The 25,671-nt window shown below is 47.5% G+C and overlaps 7 protein-coding genes across 12 annotated transcripts; 2 read left to right on the top strand and 5 right to left on the bottom strand.

The window, feature by feature from the left end:
- Positions 1 to 204: 204 nt before the first annotated feature.
- On the bottom strand, positions 205 to 6,921 carry LOC108022768 (protein mahjong). Of its 4 annotated transcripts, none has more exons than XM_017091875.3 (11): positions 6,352 to 6,921; positions 6,141 to 6,291; positions 4,824 to 5,636; positions 4,489 to 4,761; positions 2,290 to 4,416; positions 2,108 to 2,228; positions 1,946 to 2,043; positions 1,525 to 1,887; positions 1,049 to 1,109; positions 774 to 992; positions 205 to 716 (listed from the first exon to the last, which is right to left on the bottom strand). In XM_017091875.3, exons 1-11 carry the CDS (start codon positions 6,780 to 6,782, stop codon positions 712 to 714), a joined length of 4,662 nt encoding a protein of 1,553 aa, XP_016947364.1. In that variant the 5' UTR covers positions 6,783 to 6,921; the 3' UTR covers positions 205 to 711. The 4 variants fall into 4 exon arrangements, 2 of the variants coding, with proteins under 2 accessions (XP_016947364.1, XP_016947365.1); XM_017091876.3 differs by having other exon boundaries at positions 774 to 980; XR_001768060.3 differs by lacking the exon at positions 205 to 716 and having other exon boundaries at positions 898 to 980; positions 1,049 to 1,887.
- Positions 6,922 to 7,226: 305 nt separating this feature from the next.
- LOC108023060 (protein TEX261) lies at positions 7,227 to 8,617 on the top strand. The gene is made up of 3 exons (XM_017092307.3): positions 7,227 to 7,402; positions 7,461 to 7,762; positions 8,068 to 8,617. Exons 1-3 carry the CDS (start codon positions 7,333 to 7,335, stop codon positions 8,290 to 8,292), a joined length of 597 nt encoding a protein of 198 aa, XP_016947796.1. The 5' UTR covers positions 7,227 to 7,332; the 3' UTR covers positions 8,293 to 8,617.
- On the bottom strand, positions 8,603 to 9,776 carry LOC108023059 (ribose-5-phosphate isomerase). The gene has a single exon (XM_017092306.3). The coding sequence runs from the start codon at positions 9,597 to 9,599 to the stop codon at positions 8,766 to 8,768; it is 834 nt and encodes a 277-aa protein (XP_016947795.1). The 5' UTR covers positions 9,600 to 9,776; the 3' UTR covers positions 8,603 to 8,765.
- A 103-nt stretch (positions 9,777 to 9,879) lies between these two features.
- On the bottom strand, positions 9,880 to 12,299 carry LOC108023033 (uncharacterized). 2 transcript variants are annotated; one of them, XM_017092272.3, is made up of 2 exons: positions 12,153 to 12,299; positions 9,880 to 12,095 (listed from the first exon to the last, which is right to left on the bottom strand). In XM_017092272.3, the coding sequence occupies exon 2, from the start codon at positions 12,087 to 12,089 to the stop codon at positions 10,116 to 10,118; it is 1,974 nt and encodes a 657-aa protein (XP_016947761.1). In that variant the 5' UTR covers positions 12,090 to 12,095; positions 12,153 to 12,299; the 3' UTR covers positions 9,880 to 10,115. The 2 variants fall into 2 exon arrangements, with proteins under 2 accessions (XP_016947761.1, XP_016947762.1); XM_017092273.3 differs by having other exon boundaries at positions 9,880 to 12,092.
- Positions 12,300 to 15,025: 2,726 nt separating this feature from the next.
- LOC108022392 (uncharacterized) lies at positions 15,026 to 15,577 on the bottom strand. The gene is made up of 2 exons (XM_017091278.2): positions 15,451 to 15,577; positions 15,026 to 15,392 (listed from the first exon to the last, which is right to left on the bottom strand). Exons 1-2 carry the CDS (start codon positions 15,468 to 15,470, stop codon positions 15,128 to 15,130), a joined length of 285 nt encoding a protein of 94 aa, XP_016946767.1. The 5' UTR covers positions 15,471 to 15,577; the 3' UTR covers positions 15,026 to 15,127.
- Positions 15,578 to 20,268: 4,691 nt separating this feature from the next.
- On the top strand, positions 20,269 to 25,002 carry LOC108023034 (aminopeptidase N). 2 transcript variants are annotated; one of them, XM_050887712.1, is made up of 6 exons: positions 20,269 to 20,406; positions 21,824 to 22,276; positions 22,331 to 22,486; positions 22,618 to 24,022; positions 24,077 to 24,579; positions 24,636 to 25,002. In XM_050887712.1, the coding sequence occupies exons 2-6, from the start codon at positions 21,825 to 21,827 to the stop codon at positions 24,850 to 24,852; spliced, it is 2,733 nt and encodes a 910-aa protein (XP_050743669.1). In that variant the 5' UTR covers positions 20,269 to 20,406; position 21,824; the 3' UTR covers positions 24,853 to 25,002. The 2 variants fall into 2 exon arrangements, with proteins under 2 accessions (XP_050743669.1, XP_016947764.1); XM_017092275.3 differs by lacking the exon at positions 20,269 to 20,406 and adding an exon at positions 20,762 to 20,906.
- Positions 20,425 to 21,618, bottom strand: LOC108023035 (uncharacterized). The gene has a single exon (XM_017092276.3). It carries the CDS (start codon positions 21,551 to 21,553, stop codon positions 20,702 to 20,704), a length of 852 nt encoding a protein of 283 aa, XP_016947765.1. The 5' UTR covers positions 21,554 to 21,618; the 3' UTR covers positions 20,425 to 20,701.
- Positions 25,003 to 25,671: the final 669 nt, after the last annotated feature.

The raw sequence follows: 25,671 nt of genomic DNA, 5'->3' as shown, positions 1-25,671 counted from the left end.
GATGAATTAGTAATTTTTCCACCTAAAACCTTCTATTTGAACTTCACTAAATCGAATTTTCTAAGAGTTCCCATTGTATAGTCATATTACCAAAAAACAATTCATTCATTGATATTACAAAGTACTCACTAAACCAACAATATTTAATTACATTAACTGGAGTACACTCTTAAAGATAGCTCCCTTCTAGGCAAAACAAAAACATTACAATTTTCAAATTTCTGAAACGAAATATATAATTATTTTCCGATAATTAAACGCCGCAAAGCTTAGGCTGATACAAAAATAGGGCTTAAAATTATACAAAACAGGTTCAATTGTTCCTAGATGCTACGATTTGATGCTAACCGATCGTTTATTCCTTTATAGCAAAAGTATACGATTCTTATTTAGGTTTGTACAGTGGAAATTGTTGGACAATTTACAGATTTGATTCTTACAGTCGGTACTCATGCGGCGATCCCATTTATAATCATTTGCTGGCTTCGTATGGTTTGTACAAAATTCAAAAACAACAGTGTAAAGTGTAGGTGTAACAGCCTAATATCTAGATGCACTAAAACTATCGACGATGGTTGGTATCTCATCCCTCCAGGCGCACGGCGGACAACAGGGAGAGGATCGAACGAGACGAGACGACACAGTGGGAGAACAATGGATCGGTGGATCGATGGAGCGGTGGTGGAGGAGCTGATGTGGAGTAGGAGGGGCTCAATCTAGGGGAGGAGAAAATACAAGTCGTACACGAACGGATTCTAGAGATCTTGAGTTACCGTCTGAGCTGCTCCGGTCGAAGTACTCGAGCACATCCTCGAAGTCGCCCTCGTCGTCGCCATTGTCGGATCCGTCGTCGTCGTCCATGTCGTCGTCGGAGTCCAGCAGATCCCCATCGTCGTTGTCCTCATCCAGCTCTCCGTCCTCGTCGTTGTCCGAGCCGAGTCCCAGGTTGCGCAGCAGGGGAAATCCCATGAAATTCGGACCTAGAGCAAAAGCTACGGGGTGAGGACATTTAGGCCAACCGGTACGCTGCACATCGGGCCACACTTACTGTTCTCGGAGCCCGTATCCGAGCCGTCCTCATCAGATTCGGGCACCTCCTCATCATCTTCCTGCAAGCATAGACATAATATTTAGTTCAATATCATCCATCCGCCGCATGAGGGTTCTCAGATCTATAGCAGCGCCGATTCCGACTGCGCCGCCGCCATTTAGATTCAGATTCCCATTCCCGCCGCCACTGCCATTGCCACCCAGTGTACGTGCCCGCCGTCGCACCCCAACAATTGAGCTGTTGGGTGCATGTTGGCGAGAAAGATTCGGACTTGCGTGCAAAGCGGGACTGAGCCGGCGGAGCTGCTCCTCCTCGTTCAGGCCAGCGGGCGCCGCGTTCTCCGCCGGCTGTGGGCGCACCGATGCCTCCTCAAAGACGCGCAGCAGCGAAGCGCCGCCAACGTCGTTGGCGTTCGCGGGCGCGGGCGCAACTGCGTCCGACACCTCGCTGGTCAGCTCCTTAACCGCACGCACCTCTTCCGAGCGCTCGCTCTTCTTCACGCCCACCGCGTAGATCTTCACGTAGGTCTCCTGCTTGGACTCGTAGCCGCTGTAGTCCTCGACCACGGCAATCAGGCTCCCATTGGCGCTAACGCTCAAATCGTTAATATTGCGCTTCACGTCAATGGTCGCAATGCTCGAGTAGTCGTAGGCGTCCAGCACGTTGAAACTGGTGTCGTAGGTGGTCGTCTCCATGTCGTGGTCCCTGTCCGCCCCCAGGCTGGCCCCGTAGATCACGTGCATCGGGGAGAAGGTGCAGTTGCGCTGGTCCAGCACGGGCACAGTCTGCAGCAAGTGGAAGGTGCGCAGGTCCCACACCTCGGTGTTGGCGATGATCTTGAAGGGAGAGTAAGAAATATTAGCTCTAAGTTTCCCGCTCAATCTCAGCCCTTACCTCCAGGCAATTTGGATGGAAGACGCCCGAAATGCACTGGTTGAACTTCTCGAACTTGTGGATCTCCTTTCCAGAACGAACATCCCACAGCACGCCATCTAGGTAAGTACATTTATTTGGATTATAAACCACTTACTGCTTAAATAATAACCCATTCCTTACCAGACAAAATCAGTTCATCGGTTCGGCAGAGAGTGGCTCGGTTTTTGGTGTACAAATTGGGTATGGTAGGCGTAAAAGAAGCCACTTTGGACCCAGTATTGATATCAAAGAGTGTGCAACACTGCAAGGCAAAGGCAAACTGATTAATTTAAGGGAATACAATTTAAAAAAGAAGTACCCACCTCATTTTGGGTGCCCAGAAGGCGATCCTGCGCCGTCTGACTAAACTCACAGTAGGTGACGTCGGGCAGTCGCAGCTTTAACTTGAACTCATCGTCCGCAATGGACCACAGGATGCTGGTGGGCGTGCGCCAGAAGCTCGACGTGATCACCAGATCTCCAGCTCTGTTGGCCTTGATGGCATCCACGCTGAAGTTGTGGCAGTTGGAGAAGAACTGCTCTACGCCGTCGTTCATGTTGAACACTCGTCCGTCGCCCTGCTGCGTGCCCACGATGATGTACTTGCCCACCAGGTCGCAGCAGGTGAACTCCAGGTCCTCGTAGTCCGCCGATCGAATGCTGCGCCACGGGGAGAAGTGCGTGTGCACATAGCGCCGATCGAAACGACCGGTATTGAAACCAGCTTGAGTGCGCGCATGCCGGCTGGTCAGGTTGTAGTTGGAGCTCAAGAGGCGACTGGGCTTGGGATCCGGACACTTGTGCGGTTCGTACAGGTCGAACTGCGGGCAGGTGGTCACCGGGTTGTTGCACAGCGAGTGCTGGTTGGTGAGGTACTCAGTGACGATGGTGTTGAGGGTGATCCTCTTGGGGTGCAGCTGCCCATCGTCGGGCAGACCCACTGACATGCCACCTGGCTCCAGCGATGACTTCTGTATCGAGCGGCTCACCGAGTTCCTGTCCGTTCTCCTAATTTTGATGGGAGTCTGCGTTGTGTTGAGGCAGCCAAAGTTTGGTATGCTCACTCCATCTCCCGCAGTGCTGCTGCCTGCTCCTGCAGCTATGGCTGAATCTTCGCCGAAGCTCCTGTTCAGGTCTCCGCTGCCCATGATCGCTGCATTCACATCTTGCATGCGGCTTCTCAGGCGGTTTCTGGACAGCGAGCTACTCCCGCTGGGAAGTGATTTGTAATCGAAGGGCGACTGATGGAAGCTCCGTGTGGTGGGCGTCTGCAGCGGAAGACCTACTTCGCGTTGCAGCATTTGGGCCGTCTGCGAAAGACCATTGCTCTCCAGGTGCTCGAAAATGAGCTGATACAGCTGCTGCTTGTTGTACTGGATGCGGGTCTGGGCAATCACATTGGCCTTGTGCATGTTGGAGAGCGACGGATCCAGCGGATTGTTCAGCGGCTTGGTTTTGCCCGACACCCGTTCGAGCAGCTCCAAGGCGTACTTCTGGAAGATCACGTGCTCGGCGCGCTTCTCCTGGAGTATGGGATCGCGCATCAGGGTCTGCAGCTGTCCGCCAGCGAACAGTGGCAGCTTGCTGACGATCTGTCTGACTCGATCGGAGCGAGCTAGTCCCGCCAGCGCACGGCAGGCCATTCCCCGGATGCAGTCCGCATCCGTAATCGGTCCCTTGGTCTGCATCAGCGAGAGCAGCACCACGATGCCATTGTTAGAGCACACAGACTCCCAAACTCGCTCGATCAGCTCCTCGGCGTACTTGTGGTTGGCCTTGTTCTTCCTGGAGGAGTTGCCGAACTTGATCAGGCTGGTGCCGCTATCCTTGCGGATGATGGGCGAGCAGACGCAATGGCAGAGCACGGCCAGCGCGGACTTGATCACCTCTGCATCTGAGGTGATCTCTCCAGCAGCAGCGCCCAGAACCGAGCAGAATCCCGAGGTGGTGGTCTTGTCCAGCATCAGCAGTCGCTCGCAGAGCACCACATAGACCCGTGGAATAATACAGCACACACTTAGGACGTCCAGGGCCGAGCGGACCGTCTCCGAGCGGCCACTGTTCACCCAGTCGTAGCTGAAGGCGATGATCCTGAGGAGCATGGTGATTCCTCCCAGCTTCATCAGCTGATCCACCGGCTGCCAGTGAGCCCGGATGGAGGTGTGCTCCTGGAGCGTGCGAATCTGGTCGTGCAGCTGATCGAAAGTCAGCTTGGCCGCAACGGTGGGATTCTGGTTGAAGTAGTGCGTGGAGGAGGGCGACGATGAGGCCGCGTTGTGCTGGCACAGGAAGCTGTTGTACTTGTAGAAGAAGTGCGCCTCCATGTAGCGCTTGAGGGCCACACACACATGGCGCACCATTTGTCGGGAAGCACATTCCACGTCTTCGTTGATATCAGAGTCGTTGTCGCTGTCGTTGTGGCTCGGATCCAGGATCTTCAGCACAGAGATCTAATAATGGAATAATAATAATAAATTGTAACTTCTTAAATAGTTCTACCTGTGCAATTGCAGATTACTCACCACATTGTAGAGCTTTCTCAACCCATCCTGGGCATCAAACTCCTCCAATATGACCTTAAACTGGAAGCTCAGACTGAAGAACATGGTGGCGTGGCACTTGGAGGAGTCGTGGCAGCGACCCAGGATCCAGAGAGCATAGCGCACCAGCTCCGAAATGAGAGGACGTTGCATACTGCATATGCGCTCCATGGCGTCCTCACAGTAAGCCAGGTAGTAGATGGCGATGGAGACCCCTGTGGTGGCCAAACTTGGCCGCGGAACCTTCAGAAGGAGCTGCAACAAGTAAAGGGATACTTTTAAGGAACTTTTCCCCCAGTTGGATTACTTTAACTCACCTCCAGTCCACCGTGCGAAATAAACTCCAAGGCAAACTTCTTGTGGCAAAGAAGGGAGGCCAGATACTTGAGAACTTCGTAGGCCAGGCAAGTGTCTCTGCGATCCAAATTCTCTAGGTAGCCGAAGATCAGCTGCATCACATTGTTTTCAAAGGCCATGGCCAGGAACTCCTGGTACTCGCCAAGGCTGGTTAGGAAGCGCATGATTAGCATTTGGCTGGTGTCCGCCGTGGGCGGATGCAAGGGGATGTACATCCTTTTGTAGTAGCGGGAGACGGGGAAGGCATCCCTGCTGTTCTCGAAGAGAATCGACATGTTGGAGGCGTCTCCGTGCTGCGAGGAGGTGGCTCCCAGTCCACTGCCGTTGTGCTGCGGCGACTGGGGAGCGGAGGCATTGCTGGCGCAGGCCACCCAGCTGAGCATTCCCGCCGTACTGCTATCCGCCGATTGGTTGTGCTGCGAGGTATTGGCGTCCGGACTCTTGCTGATGGCCAGCAGCATGTGCAGCCGCTTGATCATCTTGGGCACCAGGCGGATGTTCTGGTCGCGGAAATTGATGGCAATGTCGCTCACCTCCATGGCCTCGGCCAGGAGCCCGGTGGCGTAGCTCTGGAGTGGTTCGATGCTGTCCTCCGCCCAGGAGTAGATGCGGTTGATGGTTCCGTCGCCCTCGGCGGTCTGAAACACTGCTGAGGTCTCCATGCCTGGCATGATCTCCAGGATGAGCCGGCAGGCCAGGATGTTCAGTTCCAGAGAGCTGCGACTCACGTTCTGACGACTGAAGTAGTTCTCTCGCAGATAATCGTTGAGTAACTAAAAAAAAAATAGTTAGTGGATGTAGTTATTTTTGTTATGAGTATGTTAAGGATGGGAGCCCTAAAGTTGGTTTACTTAAATGAAAACTAGACCAATATATAGAACCTCTTTCATTATATGTAATATTTTGCATTGTTTTAAGGTTCTATCGAGTAGTAGTTGAATGGTTCGTACAGGGAAATTAAATATGGTTAAATATATATTCAATAAAAATGTTCATTAGCGAAATATTGTTAGCCATTGCACTTATATACAAGTAGATCTATTTAGATTTAAATTCTCACTTACTAGAAGAGTAAAGATAGGATGACGCCATTTTTCCAAAAAATGGATTATTATTGGTTTAATAATAAATGAGCTTTTTGAGCTTGTAATGAGTTATGGAAGTAACAAAAAATTAGTACATACTTATAGAAAGTTAATTTTCATAAACCAAGGAATTGCATTCTTAAGATCTCTCTTTAGGTTAAAAAAGAAATACCCTTAAAGCCCATATCTTACTTTGCTCATAAAGGTGTCCTTGCGGAAGAGCAATTTCAGCAGCAAGCCGTACTGGCAACTGGGATCGGCTCTATAAGGATGACGCGAGTCCAAAGGATCCGGGTCCTTCCGCCGGTACACGTCCTTCTCGCGCTCGAAGATCTCCGCCAGGCTGTGAGAGTACAAGAATTCATTAGAACTGATGGAATGATCTTCTAGACAGTTCTTTTACCTCCTCAATGTGGGCACGGGATCGTAGCCATTCTGGGTCTGCTGCTGCTCCCACTTGTCGATGATCTGGGTGAGCTCCTTCTTGGTGGCCTGGCGCCGGTCCGCGGCAGCAGCTTCCTCGGGATTGCCACCGCTGTCGCTTTCGTTTTCCGCGTTTTCCACGCTCATGGCGTCGCCCTCGCCATCGCCGTCGGCGTCTTCCTCGGCCTCTGGCTCACCCTCAGCCTCGCCATCCTGTTGCTCGACTGGCTCCTCCTCCTGGTGGTCTGCTGGCTCCTCCTCCTGCTCCTGATCCTCCTCATCTTCGCTCTGGTAAGCCACCGCCACGGCCTCTGCCATCAGCGCTGCCTCCGTCGCCGCCTCTGCCTCGGTCGCTGCCTCCGCCGACGCCTCTGCTCCGGGCGCATTCTCGCTTCCAGTGCCCTCAGACATCTTATTGGATTCCCGGGACTTGGGTGCACTTGCTCTGGTACTAGACGCACTGCTAATCGGCAGCAAAACACTTTTAACTTACTTCCAGTGGCGAAATAAAGCGTGCGGCATAAAATACCACGCGCTCGAAATAAGTAAGACCGCTTGCAGTTGGCGGGAAAATGGCTGGATTCGGAAAATACCAACTGAAATGTGACTGAATGCGCTGTGGAAAAGGGGCACTCTAATCGGTTTGTTTTGGTTTTCTAACCGGTTGATTTAATGTACACATATGCCACTAGAGTCTTTTATAATTTTACATGCATTTCCCACCAGTAGGAGAGGATTAGAAAAGTTCTTTAAACACTATTTCCGGCTAGAAATAAAAGCGCGCTAAAGCCCTTTGAGCCTAGTGGTGTGACCGTGCTGTGCCTAGAAGATACCATAACAGACGTCTAGTATTTCCAGCCAACTGCCGCACAACACACTGAACGGATTGTTTTGTTTTGTCGGCCGATTTTGCCGAATATAACTACGTTTATATCTTTATCTTCTGGTCCAAGTACACACCATGGCCTTCCTCTACATACTGGGCTGGATCTCCCTGGGCATACAGATCGTGTTCCTGACGCTATCCATAGGTGAGGTGTCGCTGCCCGATTCTCGGCCCAACTGCAACGTCTGCAATTGTGTTTTCAGTGGCCGGACTCTATTATCTGGCGGAGCTGGCGGAGGAGTACACCACGGCGGCGAGGAAGTGCATCCTCTTCCTGATCAGCTTCACGATCTTCGTCTACATCCTGCTGATGCTCTTCGAGGACCTCCCCTGGAGCCTGATAATATGTGGTTTTGTGGCCCAGGGCTTCCACCTCGGAATCATGGGAGGATTTCCCTTTGTTCGGTTCCTCTCGCTTCCGCTGCTGGGCTCTTTGACCATGCTTGTGGTCAACCACTTCCTGGCCTTCCAGTATTTCACCACCGTCTACGTGCCTTTCACGCAGGTGAGAAGGGAGGAGCGGGTTCTAAGGGTCCGAAAATATCCCAAACCTAAGAATTGCATAAATCATTAGTCATACATAGCACATTCGTTGGGTATATTATCTTCATGGGGCAGTTCTTTAATTTATTAGGGTTTTCGATTGAATAAGTAGTGATGTTCTCCTAGGAATGTTTTTAAATATCTATTGTAGACTTATTTATTTATTTAATCTTATCAATACTCCAGTAAATCTTTTTCTTTTGCTTTAACCCCCGACAGCAAATATTTTACTTAAAACCCGAAATACATCGTATCTTTTATCTTCAGGTGCTGGCCTACTTCACCATCTGCATGTGGATCGTTCCCTTCGCCCTGTTCGTCTCACTCAGCACGAATGACAGTGTCCTGCCCACTACGGTCAGCGATCAGAGCCGGCGCAGTCCGGACGTGGTCAGCAACTACTTCTCGCGGAACAAGAAGCAGGGCCTGCTTTCCCTGTTCCAGTATCTGAAAGACACCCTGCTCCCTGGGCGAACCAAGAAGGCCTTCTAGACGTAGTGTATTTAATGTTTATTTATTTTTGTAGCCGGAATCGAGACAAAAGTATACAAGAGCGTATGCAAACTACGTTTATGCAATGACATTCGCTATTGACTCATTGGAAATGGAGATTATGGGAGTTTCAGAGATGAGCAAAAGAAGGGTATGAACAACGACGTGTTAGTTCTTAAGAATACCAGATAATCATCATTCTATGTCGCTATCAACATGACAGTGACTTAAGTTAATAGGATGCCCTTGTAGCGACTTTCGGATAACCATATTTTGTTATCATTTCACAGAATAAATTCGTTTATAGTCATTTTAGAAATATCAACTCAATCTGTATTTATATTTATAGAAAATCTTCACCGTTAAGGAACATCTTAGTAATAGATAAATGCAAGAAGCGCCGCAAACGCTCCTCTTACTCTTCTCAAGAAAACATGTTAGGTGGCTGAACTTTATTCACAATCCCCTTACAACTACTTGTTCTGAACCTTGACCGTGCCATCGGCCATACCGTAGTAGCACTTGTGGGCCATGTTGACGAACAGGCCTGTCTCCAGCACGCCCGGAATCATGGTGATGGCCCGGTTGACCTCATCCCAGTCGTACTCCCTGTTGGCGATGAACTTCCAGTCCAGCAGGAAGTTGCCATTGTCCGTGACAATGGGTCCGGCCTTCACCTTGGCCATCCGCAGAGAGGCTTCTCCGCCGAAAAGCGCCTCGATCTGCAGCTTGATGGGCACGTAGGCCATGGGAGCCACCTCGATGGGCACTCCGCGGCACCACTGTTCCCCCAAGCGGATGGAGTTCTTTGTGTAGTCGGCCACCACGATGAAGTGCTTGGCGCAGGAGGCCACCACCTTCTCCTGGAGCAGGCAGCCGCCGCCGCCCTTGATCAGCACCATGTGCCGGTCCACCTCGTCGGCGCCGTCGATGGCCACGTCTATGTTGGGATTCCTGTCCAGATCGCCCAGGTTGAGGTTGTAGTCGAGGACCAGGTGGCGCGCCTGGTAGGACGAGGGCACGCAGATGAGATCCGTAAGCTCTCCCTCCTTCCACACACGCTCCGCGATCCGCTGAACGGCGTAGACGACGGTGGAGCCGCTGCCGATGCCCAGAATCTTCGTGTCCTCCGTGACCCACTGGTCCACAGCCGTGCGGGCCGCCGTCTTCTTGGCCGCGTCCAGAGCAATGTCGTCCATGTTGCGGATCTGGGAGTAGAGTACAGGGGCCCCCAAAGATAGTGCTTCGCTGAGATTTTGGATGAACCGCGGTCGCTGGACGCCTCGTCGCAATAACCCAGATAACATGTGGTTAACAGCTTTCGGTTTCAACCGCAACTTCAATGTCACAGAGATCAAGCCGCCTGCGGCTCTCGGGAGGCGTTAGGGATTCCTCACCGTTGCGCCGGCCAGGTTAACAGAGCTGTTACGTGGCGCGAAAAGTTGGTTATTTGAATCCTCAGTCAAAAAAAGGTTGTAAAGCGATTTAAATCTAAGTATGACAACTTTAAAAGTGTTTACTTTTTCATCCTTATTTTTAACAGAATTAACAGTTGCAGAGAGTAGAGTATTTTTTAACATTATTAAATAAAAAGTTTTAATTTTATTTATTTTAATTACCATTTCATAAAAAAACAATTTTGTGTATCTATGATTTTATTTTTATTAAGCAAATTTTATTATTCTGGCATAGGTTTATTGCATATATTTAATATTTCTGGTTTCTGGGAATCTTCCCTTACTGTTTAATGTTCCATATCAGCTTTTCTTTTGGCACATGCTGGCAAATAAAAGAAATTCGTCAAGTTTAAATTTTCCGCGACCCTAGGTACGAGGCTCCAACAACTGTTTGGTTAAATCAAAGGTAACCACCTTGGGGGCGAAGAAGCCGCCGAAACCAGGTCGTCCCTTGTAGTAGATTCCCAAGCCGGCCAACGGGACCGCGGGATGTGGAACCACCTCCTGGACATCTACGAAAGGCAAAGTGTTCTGAGCCGCATCGTTCAACCGGCTGGAGCTGCCGAACTCCATGTACTGGTTGTCCTTGGAAAGCGGTATAGAGGGCAGCTCCGAGACGGTGGGCAAGTCACTCTCCTTCAAGATCAACTTCTTTCGCTGACCCTCAAGGTGGGAGTTTTCATTGCCCAGCCAGTAGCTCTTGGTCAGCGGTTCGATCAGCAGACCGGTGGAGAAATTAAAGTAGCTGAAACGCACCTCGAGGTTGAGATGTTTCTTGAAGATCCTGAAACGGACTCCGGTGACCACCTGGTCGCTTGAATTAGCTGAAATCTCATCCAGGTCGAGGCCTCTGCTGTCCATGCTCAAGGTGTGGTAGTCGTAGCCATCACGAATGTCCACATCACTCACGTTGTAATCCTCCACTGGCAGCCACTCCATCGAGCTGTTATTGATGGCTCCTCGGGGCAGGAGCTCACTTTGCTGCAGCTGCAGGTGGAAGACCCGCTGGCTCTTCACAAAGCGGACTCCAGTCACAATCTTGTTCTGCTTGAAGTCCGTCATGGAGTCACGAAGGTTGAAGTAGCGATCTGACTTAGGCCCTGGTTCATCGCAGAGGCAGAAGCAGTAGTGGCAGCGCCAGAAGATCCAGCTGGACCAGGACGAGGGCTCCCGCACCTTGGACTTGCACTCCTTCCCCTGCTTATTGCCTCCAAAGTTGATGTAGTCATAGCGCCTTGTGGAGCTGTTGGAGGCCAGGCAGATGGACATGTCCGAGTCGATGTAGTTGCAGTTGTAGAGCCTGCCCTTGCAGGTGGGCTGCTGGCCACAGAACTCCTCCTCCGGCTGATAGCAGCCACTGGAACGCGTGTCATGGTAATCGGGGCATTCGCTGAGGCAGCTCTGATCCGGATTCAGGTTGACCTCGTTCTCCACAAAGCCCTGCAGCAGGCGTGTGACGCGTTCGTAGGTTTTTCCCTCGACGTGTTCTTCTTTTCCAGGATCGCAGCGCCAGTACAGGCGGTTGCTGTGGGACATGACCTGCTGGAGCACCTGCTGGGCCTGCTCCAAGCGCGTTTGGTGTGCCTCACGCATTAGCAGCAGCTCCTGGGTGAAGTTTCCCCGCCCGAACTGGCGCAGGATCATCCAGGAGAGCTCTATCATGCTGTAGCCCTTCAGCTCCGTGAAAACCCACTTGGTGAAGAGGTGGTAGGCGAACTGTTGGGCAGACTGCCTGGCCCGGCACATTTGCCCTGGGTCCGCATCAAAACTGGCCGTCAGCTCCGCAAGCAGGGAGTGGGTGTAGTCCTGTTCCGGAGGAACGGAGTCGCCTACGAACAGACAGTCGTGGTGCTGTTGCAGCAACAAGGAAATCGAGTTGGGGCCGGGATTCACGGTCCACTTGGCGAAGTTGATCAGGGTGCTGGGCTCGAGGGAATCCCGGTGCTGCTCATAGGTCTGCAGCTGCCCGTAGCGGAGATCCACGAGCTTGGTGAGGTCCCTCAGCTGGTTGAGGCGGTGCAGCAGCTGGGACTTGTCCTGCATCTCCCGCAGCAGCGTCTCAATGGTCAGGGCAGTGCTCCTGGCCTGCTGCTCCTCCAGACTCCGTATATTCCCGCTGACCTCCTCGATCTTGTCCATCATCTGGCGCTGGTTCTCGTAGATCATGGCTCCCGCGGTGACCTCGGCCACCGGCATCTTGTTGATCAGGTCCCATGACTTTAGGATGGAGTGCGTCACGTCCTGGATCAACCGTATTATGTCCACAGTCTCCTTGACCCCTCCTCCACTACCGGGAGCAGTGAGCACGCAAAATGCGCACCAAAAGAGCAACACTTTCATGGTCTTCTAAGAAATGGCACTTAAATAGGGCAAACTCAGCAGATTTCTGGAGTCTCGGCTTACCCTCTGGAATTCCTCACCAGCTGGAAGATGTGTTTGTTTATTTTATACGATGTATTTATCCTCTGCGAGACCCGATCACTTCGAAAGATTGGCTGGAACTGAGTTCGGAGTACAAACGCCTGAATATTAAGTTATTTTTCCGCCATCTTGTAGGGATGGAGACTTATGGTATTTTTAAAGCTAATGCACTAAAAAATGGAAATTCAGTATTACTTTACACTATCCGAAATTTTGCAGTAACAAATAATTTTAATTTTGTAATTTGCAGGATCTACTTTTTTTTAATGCCTGTAATGATACATTTTGAACCATTATAATAAAGCAACATTTTTGAAATATTGATTCTGAGTAAACCAATTTTGAAATACCTAATAATATACTCTTGTATTGTACATCTATAGCACTTGTAAAAATATTTTATTTCATTTTTTATTTCGGCTAATCATTTCGAAACGAAAGAATAGATATTATCTTAAGAGACAACATTTTTAAATTTCATTTGATTTCTAAATAATGCCGTATCACTATATCACTAGAACACAATGGGTCACTCTAACAAGAAATCCTTGACGATAATACCGCAAAACACACAGAGAAGCATTTAAAAGTGACTTACTGCCGGTCGATGAGTAAAATCGAAAAGGGGAATCCCCGCAAATGGAATGGACAGGAGTTGCACGAATCACACACCGACATGTACCGACAATATTTGAAGAAATTTAATACTTTTAGTGCACAAAGCGAGAACTGTTGAATGCGAGCGATAGAGCTGAAAGGCAGGGCACAATCACAAAGGTGATTGCAGTTTTTCTCCAGCCGTGCAGCAGGCGGAAAAGCCGGAAAAGTCTGAAGCTGGAAAACGGAACATAAGAGCCTCGTGAATGGTCAGGGCAAGACATAGGGATCTAGGAAAAGGGGGAGCGAGTTTTGGGGCGAGGGAATAGAGGTGTGCAGAGATGGTGGGCCACAGAATTTGTGTTAATGGATTTCACTTTTTAAGAAATAAATTACTATCTCCGGCCGGAGGGGAGCCGCAAACAAAGTCCCAAGCAGCTTGCATGATTGGATGGGATTCCCAGTCATTAGCAAAAAAGACGCCCCACAAAGGTCGGGGGAGCGCCGGGGAATCCCATCCGTTGGGGATTGCAAAGGGGATCATAGGGGAAGGTCCTGCATCGATACGTGCACCTCCATACCTGCCGGTCCCTGGCGGAATTAGTGAAAGCGGAGCTCTATTATTGCAAGTGAACGTAAAACAACAGCCGGCCAAAGTAAACAGCAATTAAGAGCAACAAAGAGGGCTCGGCAAAAAATCGGGGAAACACAGCAAATGCAAATTGTTAATTAAAGAAATGGGCATTGTTTAATGCGACCCATGTGAAATGTTCCGGGCCAACACCTGAGCCCTGAGCCGCCCATTTCATCACCCTCCCTCTGCCCTTCTCCATTACTGGTGGAAAAACATTACATAAGAACAAAAACATGAAGGAGATGCAGTGCTCGGGTTCAGGATGTAAGGATACCCTGGATGGACTACCTAGTATATAGAAGTCCTGGACATCATTTACTAATCGATGATATAAAGAAAATGTTTATAAATGTATATTTTTATATTTGGAAATCAAAAGGGTCAATCAATTTATAACTCAGTTGGATTAAAGATGTTATGAATATTTTAGTTTATGGACAATGGGTAATATATTTGTTGAGACTGAATCATTGCTGATTTATTAATTTCGGCATAAATAATTTCAGTACGTATAAATAAATTATTAAATAGTTAAACAATACATATCCCCGGCTCCTAGAGGGTATAAGTATTTGAAAAAACAACCAGCGAAGGGCCAAGAGTGCAAATGGACCTACGACCCAGTTGCAGCTGCCCCGACATCCATTATGGCCCAACCAGCACCTCAAATGGGACCTGAAAAAAACGGCGGGAAAGTGGCGAGAAAAGCGGAGGAAAATGCAGGCTTTCCCTTTGTGCGAGTTATGATTGCCCGTGCTGATGATGACAATGTCGCCTCCCGGGGACCGGGGTCCCTGCATCGAACGACTTTCCAATGGGCACGATTTATAATTTGATTAGCGCATCGCTGAATGCACACGGAAAAGAAAATCACGCTCAAAAGTCAGGCGGGAAGTGCAGCCGAGTGCACTGAGCGAAATCGGGCTGGGGCAGCAGGGCGGCCCTGGCCACCTCTTATCTCATCTATTGCAAAATGGAGCGGGCCATCACACTCCGTTAGATGACAATGACAAATGATGATGGAGGAGCGGTCGCAGGATTATCCGCCAGAAACCGAAACCGAAACCAAACTAAAGTGAGCAAAAAGCACGCTTTCTCCCTGGGCTTTCAATTAATCCCAGCAAGTGGCGCTTTTATTGAGCTAGGCCTGCCGCCATAATCAGTTGTGTTTGGTTCCCCGAGAAACAAAAAATTCGTGGAGAGATATCCTGCCAAAAAACACGATCCGCCCCAAAGGGTTTTATCCCGAAACAAAGGCGCCGAAATTTGCCTGCCATTCATTAAACCATGAACAACAAATCCGGCCGGGGGCGTGGCTCGCTGCCCGGGAAATAGATTAATGGCCCCAGAGAAGGACCAGCGAATCAATTTATTACTCGGCCGTCGGGACCGCAGGAGCCCGGAAAATAGGTGTTTTTCAGATCTTCAAGGAACATGAACAATGCAAATAAGTAATGAATAAACTAAGATTTCATTTTATTCGTGCTAACAATTCGTTTTTACAGTACCTAATTGTATTTGTATCTGATCGACTTGTAATCTTTGAGAGCAGGTCACTCGAGGAGTAGATTCTTAATAATCAAAAGGTAATGAACATGAATCTTTCCAAAACAAAAAGATATGATTCTGGGTAATTTTTTAAAGATTTATTTCTGCGAGGGACAAGCAAATACGCAAGAGCGAAATAAAATGTGTATCTTTCAGATACATTCGCGAACAGGCGACTCTAAAACTTGGCTTTCGAGCACTCGAACGGAGTGCAGCAGGGATAGCAATCCGGGGCCTTGATGCAGCTCAGGCCAAAGCGGGACAGCTCGGCGGCCTCCCAGGCGCGATCCTGCTCGAAAAGCTCCATCATCCGCTGGCGCCTGGCCCCCGTGATGAGCTTGTCCGCCGTATTCATCTCCACACTCATGGGCTTCACCAGGAAGTTGACAATGGAATTTCCGGAGGGGGTCTTCAGGAGATCCCTGTTGTTCAGCAGGGAGAGGCTGTCGGAAGACGGACATAAAATGATGGAATTAGGCATCCCCTATGCAGCACTCTTACAAATCCCCGGCTTTCTTCATCTTGGGGCTTCCTGAGCAGTTCAGAAAGCAGTGTGCCTAATGTACGGAGCTCGAAACACAAATGTAACCCAGCCGACAGAAGTCTCCGGGCCTGGTTCGATGCCCCAATTAGGTTCCCCACTAATCGAAGGCCCAGGGATTGGCCGGATGGAGATGGAAATCGGGCGGAGTGTTGCAGCTGACTGACATTCAACACCATTTGCCACTCACAAAGGTCAATCAAGTGACCTGAGAAGGCGAACCAAGGATGGCAGTGGGGCTCAGGGGCTATGGGGGTCTGCAGATCCTTAACAAGGATGCCTTTAGCTCCAGAGGTTGAGTGCTAATGTAGGTACACTTTGCTGTTTGCCTTCAGCTTTCCTTGTTGAAAAGTAGTTCAAGTTATTTTTTAATTGCTTTCAATTAAATCAAAGAAGTAGTATAAGTACTTGTAGCATGTTATGAGCCTTAAAAAAAAATAAAATAGCATTTTTAAATTAGTAACCTCAACACCACCCTTATTAAATTCCGGTTGTTAGTTTTCCCATAGCCCTTGGAGAGCGAAAGGGGAATAGAAATAACCGAGGGAGCCCAGCATAATTTCGCGATTAAGCCATGGCAAGGAGGATTTCAATTAACCCAGTGTCCCGTCCACTTGTCTCCTAATTGTCTATCTTCCACTTTCTCGATGGCACTCTTCCGAGCTGCCCCACACAAATAATCCCCACAAATTGCACAGCGCGCAGCAGAAAAAATAAACAGACTAAGTAGTGGTGTGGCAAGGAGGCGAGGCCAAACAAAGAGAGAAGATTGAAAAACAAGCCAAAACCAACACAAATCGTTGTTCGGCAATTTTCAGCCGGCCCAGCCACCCACACACCTGACCCCCGTTTCCCCCGTGCGGACCTAAAGTCAGCCCCGAACGGGGGGCGGGAAAACAGTCAGGTGTGTAATTGCAATCCGAATTGGTCAAGTGTAACAATGCAAAGACGCAGCTCACATCTCACACCTGCTGCTGCCGAACGGGGAATCATTTTGATCCTTGAACTTAGCCAACAAACTGAATCTGCAACTTGCAACCTGCAGCCTGGGTCGAGACTCTCCCCACGCCCATCCCCCATCCCCCCGAAGGACGCCGGGGAGCGAAATCAAATTGCAAATTGCATCCGAAAATGTCACGTGCATCGACACATTTTTCGGAGCCAACTGTCTGAGGGTTCCTCTTTGGCCCCGGCCCCGACAACCATACCATTCCAAGCCGAGCGGAGATGTCGTGACATGGTCGACATGGGCAAGGGTTATTGCAATCGCCCGCCAGAGCAATCAGTGGACACCAGACCCGAATGGATACCGCCGTTGCGGAGGGCAGATTCGGGCAGAGGTGCCCTCAAGGCGGCGTAGGGATGGGAGGAACTCAAGAACTAGCTTTTGGCTGTTATGGTTCTTGGAACTAAGTATTTCCACAAGATGTTTTAAAAATTTAAAGGAAAAAAAATTATTTTTAAGTTGAAAAAAGATTGAAAAGTTTTTATATACTTGTTATGAACTTAAAAACTAACTGAAAATGAAAAAAAGTAGAGATGTTATATTCAAAGATGTATATAGAACGTAGTATGCAGTATCTTATGACATGTAGCATCCTATGACATAGATTTGTTTTTTGTCTGACTGACTAAAAATATTTTATAAAGTCATGACAACCTAGACATTATTTATTTATAAATTTATTATATAAATCATAAAATGTGGATAACGTTGTTATTCTAAGCCTGTTTGTACAAACATAGATACGTACTTAATAATCTAAATAAATCTAAAAAATCAACAGAAATTAGATTTTCAAAGTATCCAGATTTATCTGAAAAATAGTCGCGTTGGCAGCACTTTTTCGGGTCTAAGGACTCGCAGTCTGCACCTGCAGGATGCTGCACTCTTTGTCCCCATGGCGGATGAGGGCGGGGAGGGGGCGTGGTTCGAGGGGCGGAGCGGGTGGCCGCCCCATTCATTATGTTGACCACGCTGTCGCATTTGCTACGTGACATTCTGCTAACTGCCCTGAAAATGGAGCCAGTGCCTCGTCGCACTTGGGCCATTGTCGGCTCAGCTCATAACCCTACAGCCGGCATAGGCCAGCGAATGGGGTATTGATCAACACCTACATACCCTGGATTTCATTTCTTATTTTTGCATCATTACTACAGAAACAGTTTACACATATGTACTATTTTTAATACTCTTTGTTTTACATATTTTACTTGTTTATAAATCTCCTATTAATAAAAATATATAGATCTCTCTATATATATAGATCTATCTTCATTGGGTTATCTCTATTTATCTATCAATTTATATACCTATTTATATTTTATCATATGTTTTATTTATACTGAGCTCATTCTTTATTTTGAACCGCGAATTTTTGAAATATGAATCTCCTTCCCACAAAAGGCCCATCTGGGGAATCTACCCTCCAACCCGGTTGGTACCCTGTAAAAACCATACCGATAAATGTCCTCCCACCGACACAGAATTAGATTGCAGTTAGTTACCCCCGGCGCAGCTCATCCTAATCCATCCTCGTCAGCTACTAATACTAATATGCCCGTTGGGGACGTGATTGCAGCGATTGCATTCAGTTAGTCCAGGGTGCACTGCATCACTCCGATGCTTTGACCGCCTGCGAGACCCGGGCCAAATTGACTTGGGCTCCGGAGCTTTTTGTCTTGCGACTCGAGCGCCCACTAACTGCCCTCGATCCCCGGTGATGGGTGCAGTTCATCGAGCTGCCAAATTCGTCCAATTGCATTGCCATTACACTATACAAAGTTATGGCAATCTCTCTCCGGAGAATCGCATAGCCAGCGGAACGCGAGGAAACAATACAATATACGCTCGCCCAGTTCGAAAGTATCGGGTCTGCAGCTTGGAGGCGGCATCGAATTGCGAGTAAATAAAGCGTCTGGGAAGCAACACCTCCGGCACATCCATGGCCACAGCCCCATCCCATCCCCATCCTCCCGCAATCGCATCCTTGGAGCCGGAGTTGAGTTATGAACGTGCTGGGAGCAACAAAGCGGGCGAACACAACACCCGCAATCCGGGAACAGAAACTGGGAAACTGGGCAGGGAAGCCTTGTAAAGTAAATGTGCAAACATTTATTTATGTGGCCTGCCAAGGAGCACTTTAAAGCTCTGCAATTGCCCTGATTTCGGGCGGAGAGCTCTGCCAGCTCCTATAGAGTCCTGCGACTGCCACTGCATCTGTAACTGGACTTGGCAAACAAATGATTTGTATGAATTTTACATTTTTACTGCCCGAAAAGAGTGCTTTCAGCACTTTCTTCATTTTTTATGGGGACTTAAGCCTAGTGCTTAAAACTCTCGCTTTCTAAGCTCATTTAAGCTCCATAAGCCCTTGTAGCATAGCTGAAAGAAGTTAATTTGATTAAGTATTTATAACTTTTTAGTATAATATTTTAACCCCCAAAGTCAATCCTCAAGTCTACCCCAATTTTCTACCTGAAAAGGACTCAAAATGGGAACCTGCAATTCCATTTGGTCCCGGCTGAAGCATCATTGTTTGGCACACATCTGCTCTGGGTCTTGTTCCTGCAGTCGCATTTCAATTTTAATGAGCACTTGAGAGTTTCACGTTTTTAGCCGTAACTTTAATTAACAACAAAAGTCATGGTCTTGGCCTGCCAAAAAATAAAAACACGGAAAACAAAAAGAAGAGCAATGGAAAAGCTTAATTTGTAAGTAAAGGAAAGGCGCACAGGGCGGGGGGCAGGAGAAGGGAGGCGAAATAAAAAGACACATGAGGCCCGGAAAATTTCAAATGGAACTCGGTTTTCCTTGGTGTTCCAAGGAACATGGGCCACATAAAAAGTCGCCAGCAAGTAGTTTTTGCCGCCCTTCCCTCCTTCTTGGTCCCTGGCCCTAGAAATGTGCTCCGTTTTTCTTTTCGAAGGGGGTAGGGATACGGGCTTGGGCCAGGGCTGCCGAAGTTGCTGCTGTTGGCGTTAAAAAAGCGGAAAATCGCAGCACATTTTTGCTTTTTAATTAAGCCCTCAATTTTTTATGTTCCATTCGAAAGCGACACGCCGTGATTTTCCTTCTGCTCCCCGTAGCTCCCCCGCCCTTTCACATCCTTGGGCTCCGGACAAATAGTTAGCTCTGGCAGCCAGCAGCCAGCAGCATCTGGAGTGCAAGAGTGCGAACATGGGTTAAGAGCTGGGGAGCAGCCTGACAAATTATTCGCACTCCCCGGCTCAAATTAAAAGGCTACTGTTTTGTTCTCCTCCCTGGCCCGAGTTCCAGTTTTAATTATCAGATACAGGGACTAATAATATGTAGTTAATACCGAGTACTGGCCAAAAGTTCAGTGAGTTAAAGCATTTTTATGAAGAAGGTATATTCAATTTCCTTATCGAGTAAACTTTATTTTTAATCAAAAACAATCTGTTTTACCTTTACACAGATTACAGATTTTATTTTAAGATTTTAATATTAGGGGCGCTGTTTTTAATAAATATAATAATGTCTATATAAAATTCCGTAGCAAAATAATGAGTGTAAAAAGGACTCCCTACTGTGAAATTGTTTTAATATTTATAAGCATAGTTGCAAAATGGATTTGGTAATTTAATTGAATATCAATATTATTATTACTTGGTATTATTAGCATACAATCGAAACTAGTTTAATGCTCACCAATGTCTTGTTTTCTAAATAAAAGCTTTAAGCTCACATGCAGAGCCAAGATTGCAGTAGATCTGCCTTAGTATTAAAACAACACTCGTTTTTTGCATTCTTTTCTTGGCTGCATGTCTAAAAACCTATGCTAAGCCGCTTAATACTTAATAATACCTCAAAAATCTATAAAACATTACATTAACCTATTTAATAGTATTCTTTATTATTTCCTATGAAGTCACTGCCCAAACTATAAGTATAAGTAAACATAAACGTGTAATTACACATGGAAAAAACTTTACTGAAATCACAGTGCTAGCTGACACCTAACACACCTCCCGAAGTGTAGCCATAAGTATATGGGGTTGCCCTCCAAACGGATCAGTTATCTTCAGACCAGAGTCGCGCAATGTTCGCCGGAGAGTGACTGTCGGCAAACTCGCCCAAAATAATGATAATTCGGCTATAGAGATCGTTGAACCAAGATTGACTGGCACGTGACTGCAATTGCTTCGAGGGCCTCACCAAAATCACCTTATAAACAGCGACAACTCGGGCTACTTTTGCTGAACCGGTTTCAGAAATTCTATAACGCGAAAGTTGAGTGTTTTGGGACTGAAGCTAATCAGCTTGAAGCGGTGCACTTTGTAGGAGTCCACAAGCCAGCCATTCTCCCGCTCTCCATTTGCAACATCTTGACCTGCATCCGATTCGGGGTCTGGAGGATCCACTTTGGAGGACTCCCCCAGTTCCTTGCAGAAGGTGAGCACCAACTCGGCTATGGCTAGGCGGCAATGGTTGGGATCGAACTGATCCTCGATCTGCGCGTCTGCCAGGACGCCCTGAATCTGCTGGATCATTTCCTGCTTCTCCTGGGCACTGCCCAGATCCAGCAGATTCCGCAGGCCCACGAAGAGCATGTCCACCAGCACATAGCTGCGTCCATCGATCCACCGACGAACCACTCTCACCGGGAGGGCGTGTCTCAGGTGCTCCCTCTGGAAGCGCACCAAGCTGGCATAGGAACTGCGCACCTGGGACAACCCGTATATGTCCGCCGATCCGCGCTCCGTGCAGCAGCTCCGGATGCAGGGCCAGTCCGCTTGACGCACTGCCTCGATCATGGTGGCCGCCGCCTGGCGAGTGCCCTCCTGGAATCCGCCCTCGTCGAAGGCCACGCCCAGCAGGCGGCGGAGGCGCCACAGGCAGTAGCGCTGCCTTAATCCACTGAGCAACTGCATCATCCCGAGCTTCCAACGGAGGCGCCTTCCCGACATGTGGCACACCCCGCGGTGAAGTTGCAGTGCGGCGGGGTGGCGCGATTGGGCAGTGGTTGGGGAGTAGCCACCACCCCGCGCTAAACACATAATTTTGGAAGTGCTCGAACCACGCATAAACCTCAAGAACATATTCCAAACAAAAAAGAACCAAAGAATAAACAGATGAAGAAAGAGTCGAGGCCTACCTATATCTATACACCGAAATGTCAGATAGTCCCAACTATGGATCATAAACTGCATTCTTAGTATTCCCTTCCAAAAATATATATAATTTAATATATGACTGTATATAATGCATGAAGTTCTTACAATTTTCTTACTTCAGGCTTAGTTCTGCAGTATATAAACATTTTAAAAGTCTAAATTACTGATCAGATATTTCCCATTTATCTCCTACAGCATGTCGCAACCTACCAAATGTTACCTAATCCTCTTGATCCTGGCAATCCCTTCAACATGGGCTACCTACGATCATTATCGCTTGCCCAATTCACTGGAACCTCTACACTACAACCTGCGAATTCTGACCCATTTAAATAGTACAGATCAAAGGTTTGAGGGTTCTGTGAAAGTCGAAATTCTAGCGAAGGAATCAGCTAAAAATATAACTTTACACTCCACCAATTTGAAGATAGATGAGGATCGTACGTCAGTAATGTCTGATCATGAAAAAATCAGCGTAACTAGCATTGAAACAAATGAGGTATATAATTTTTATACCCTACACTTAAGCCAGCAATTGGAAAAGAATACGATCTATCAGTTGGAAATGCACTTCGAAGCCAGCTTAAATGATTCCCAAAGTGGCTACTACAAAAGTAACTACACGGATGCGATTACCAAAGAAGTTCAGTAAGTTTAAAGACTAATATTCTGTGGATTATGTATATAACACCCTTTTTTTAGCCATCTTGCCGTCACCCAATTTTCGCCTACATTTGCCAGGCAGGCCTTTCCCTGCTTCGATGAACCCTCCTGGAAATCAACTTTCAATGTGACCCTGGGCTATCACAAAAATTACACAGGTCTAAGCGGTACACCTATTATCGGATGTCAAGAGCAGTAAGTATATGCAGGATTAGGAGACTATTAAATCTGTTTTATCTAGAATCAATGAGATAAAGAGGATTACTACTGTCCCTATCTACTTGAGTAGATCAATAGAAGCTTTAATATACACACTATTCTTTTAGTGAAAGCCTGGAAAACTATGTTTGGTGCGATCACGAACCGCTTCTCAGGACCTCGACTTATTTAGTGGCCTATGCCGTGCATGATCTGAGAAACGCAGCCACCCAAGAGAGCAGCACCCACAATGGAGTGATTTTCCGCAACTGGATGGAGCCAAAGCTATTGGATCAGGAAATGATTTCCTTGGACATGGCTCCCAAACTCTTAACGTTTTATGAGAATCTTTTTCAAATGGATTTCCCCCTGGTAAAAATCGATCAGGTTACAGTGCCCACTCACAGATTTACGGCCATGGAGAACTGGGGTCTGGTTACCTACAACGAGGAGAGATTACCCCAAAACACGGGCTATAATCTGCAGGAGCAAAAGGATCAAACCAGCTTTACTGTGGCCCACGAGTATGCCCATCAATGGTTTGGGAATCTGGTAACCATGAAGTGGTGGAACGACCTCTGGCTAAAGGAGGGTCCATCCACCTACTTTGGCTACTTGGCCTTGGATGCTTTACAGCCTGAACTAACTAGAGGTGAACGATTTGTAGATAGAGACTTGGCCAACTTTTTTGACAAGGATTCGAACGCTACTGTGCCTGCCATTTCCAAGGATGTGAAGGATCCTAAAGAGATTCTCGCACAATTTACGGAATATGTTTACCAGAAGGGATCGTTGACCATGCGCATGTTGCACAAGTTGCTGGGCGAGGAGGTATTTTTCCAGGGAATTCGTTCGTTTTTAAGCAGATACTACCTGAGAAATGTGGCTCAAGGGGATCTCTGGAACTCCCTTCAGGAGGCTGCGCTGCAAAAGAAAGTAATCCCCTCGAACTTTAATCTGAGTAGGGCCATGGATTCTTGGACCCTGCAGGGTGGATATCCCTTGGTTACCCTTAACCGGAACTACGAAACGGGTAGTTTAACACTCAAACAAACTAGATTTTTCAAAGGCCAGGAACTTGGCAACGATACATCATGCTGGTGGGTTCCCTTGAGCTTAGTAAGACAAACTCTCCCCAACTTTGATCAAACTATTCCAAAGTTATGGTTAGAGTGTCCTGCAGTCACAGAAGATCTGCAGTTGGTGGAAACCCCGTCCTCCGATGAATGGATCATCCTAAACCCCCAAGTTAGCACAATTTTTAGGGTTAACTACGATGAAAAAAACTGGCGCTTGATAATGAATAGCTTGTTGAATGATACCAACTTTGGTGGTATTCATAGACTCAACAGAGCTCAGTTGATAGATGATCTCTTGGCATTGGCAGCAGTGCAAGTGCACACATATGATACAGCCTTTGATCTTTTGACATATCTGGAAAAGGAGCGGGAACTTGGACCCTGGCAGCGGGCTGTTAATATCATAAATAAACTCAGACCCTTATTGGATGATGAGGAGGCAAAGCGATTTAAGGTGGGTTTATTCTAAGTTGTGTTTACTAAAAATAATTGTTGTTTATACTTGTAGATTTACATGCAAAAGCTACTCTTACCACTGTACAAGAGCTTTCCCAAGTTATCGGGAATTACAGGATCAAGCACTGCCATCAAGGATATCCCCTTCGCTCATTTTGTGTATTCCCAGGCTTGTCGTTATCACGTAGATGATTGCACCGATCAGGCCAAGATCCTAACTATATCTCATCGGAATGGAGGCAATCATGAACTGCCCTCTAATTTCCAACAGATTGCCTACTGCTCTTTTCTGGAAGAAGGATCAGAAACAGAATTCCAGGAGGTATTTGGACACTTTCAGAACACTACGAATGAATCTCAAAGGAGGGTATTGGCATCATCTCTCGGTTGCAGCCGTAACTTCAAAAATTTTGAAAAGTTTTTGAACTACACCCTAGGTTCCAATGAGAAACCTTTAAGCGATTGTTGCCTACTGGCAGTAAAAACTGCTTTGAGGAGGGATCATTTGGTTACTCCCACAGGAAACTATATCCTAAATCATGCAAAAATCTTGGGGTAAGTTTGTACAAACATACCATTTCAAAAGCAATCCTTCTTATCCTTCTTTCTAGTGAAAAGTTCAAAAAGAAAGAGCTCACAGGACTCTTACTCGGTTTGGCTGAAAGTCTTAGAAGCCCGGAGGAATTGGAACAACTTAAGGATCAGTTGGAGGACATCAAACAGTTCAAGGAATCTCTGCCAAAAGCTCTTTATCTGGGTAAAATAAATCAGAAGTGGCGGAAAGACTGTTCCAGTGATTTTATTACGGCCCTTGGAAAACGTATTTAAAAATATTACCACTTGTTAATGTAAGGTTTAATTATTGTTGATTTCACTTAATTTGACGTGACCTATTAGTTAAGCAAAACTTTATATTCCAAATCTTTCACTATAACTAAACTGTAAGTTAATAAAGTTATTTACAAACTTTAACACTCATTTAATTATTATTATTATTTTTAGGCATTTGTTATCCATTTTCCTGAAGTAGTTTAAACGATTCTCTTGGCCAGGCACCTGTGTCAACTAATTCTGGCCAAGATTCGGCGAGCTGTCAGGTTCCTGTTCTCGGTATTAATTAAGCCAATGCCGATGAAATCTTGGAGCCGGCATTGAAAGGAATAAGGAATGCGAGTTGGGAGGGGTCAGGGATCGGGGAGTGGGGTTCAAGGAGCCCGGCTGTCAGAAACGGGTCCTGTCAGGACTTTGACTGGTGGACGTGGATGGTGGATTGCCTGACACGGAACATGGGACACGGGACACACACCGACACTATCCATCCAGCAGCTCCTTTGTTTTGGCGGAGCTGCTTGGCCCCGTCCTTTCTGGCATTTGACGTTTACACGGGTACGTCAAAATATGTATTCCTCACTGCCAAATGCCATGTACCCACCGATGATGACGATGACATGTGGAAAGAACATGGAAAGGGCGGCCCGGCATTTAGTTATCCCCTTTGTTTGTCATCCGAATGGGATTCCAGCAGATCCGGGACTCAAACTGGCTGCCAATTAGACAAATTAATCGGTTGTAATTGATGTGCCATGGGGGTTAATGGATTGCAGTGCAAAAGTGAGACTTAGGGCGTCAATCAGGCGAAAGTAACTG

This window comes from Drosophila biarmipes, chromosome 2R, assembly GCF_025231255.1.
Source record: "Drosophila biarmipes strain raj3 chromosome 2R, RU_DBia_V1.1, whole genome shotgun sequence".
Lineage (NCBI taxonomy): Eukaryota > Metazoa > Arthropoda > Insecta > Diptera > Drosophilidae > Drosophila > Drosophila biarmipes.
Note: the sequence above shows the minus strand (reverse complement) of the source record. Positions and strands in the feature narration are given on the sequence as shown.

Bases quoted from the DNA above. Each gene is read 5' to 3' on its own strand.
- LOC108022768 (XM_017091875.3), bottom strand. From the start codon at position 6,782: ATGTCTGAGGGCACTGGAAGCGAGAATGCGCCCGGAGCAGAGGCGTCG. The intron at 4,762-4,823 runs GTGAGTTAAAGT...TACTTGTTGCAG, and splicing joins TTTCGCACGGTGGACTGGAG to CTCCTTCTGAAGGTTCCGCG. The intron at 993-1,048 runs GTAAGTGTGGCC...CTCACCCCGTAG, and splicing joins GGATACGGGCTCCGAGAACA to CTTTTGCTCTAGGTCCGAAT.
- LOC108023060 (XM_017092307.3), top strand. From the start codon at position 7,333: ATGGCCTTCCTCTACATACTGGGCTGGATCTCCCTGGGCATACAGATC. The intron at 7,403-7,460 runs GTGAGGTGTCGC...TTGTGTTTTCAG, and splicing joins GTTCCTGACGCTATCCATAG to TGGCCGGACTCTATTATCTG. The intron at 7,763-8,067 runs GTGAGAAGGGAG...TTTTATCTTCAG, and splicing joins TCTACGTGCCTTTCACGCAG to GTGCTGGCCTACTTCACCAT.
- LOC108023059 (XM_017092306.3), bottom strand. From the start codon at position 9,599: ATGTTATCTGGGTTATTGCGACGAGGCGTCCAGCGACCGCGGTTCATC.
- LOC108023033 (XM_017092272.3), bottom strand. From the start codon at position 12,089: ATGAAAGTGTTGCTCTTTTGGTGCGCATTTTGCGTGCTCACTGCTCCC.
- LOC108022392 (XM_017091278.2), bottom strand. From the start codon at position 15,470: ATGAAGAAAGCCGGGGATTT. The intron at 15,393-15,450 runs GTAAGAGTGCTG...GTCTTCCGACAG, and splicing joins ATGAAGAAAGCCGGGGATTT to CCTCTCCCTGCTGAACAACA.
- LOC108023035 (XM_017092276.3), bottom strand. From the start codon at position 21,553: ATGTTCTTGAGGTTTATGCGTGGTTCGAGCACTTCCAAAATTATGTGT.
- LOC108023034 (XM_050887712.1), top strand. From the start codon at position 21,825: ATGTCGCAACCTACCAAATGTTACCTAATCCTCTTGATCCTGGCAATC. The intron at 22,277-22,330 runs GTAAGTTTAAAG...CCCTTTTTTTAG, and splicing joins GCGATTACCAAAGAAGTTCA to CCATCTTGCCGTCACCCAAT. The intron at 22,487-22,617 runs GTAAGTATATGC...CTATTCTTTTAG, and splicing joins ATTATCGGATGTCAAGAGCA to TGAAAGCCTGGAAAACTATG.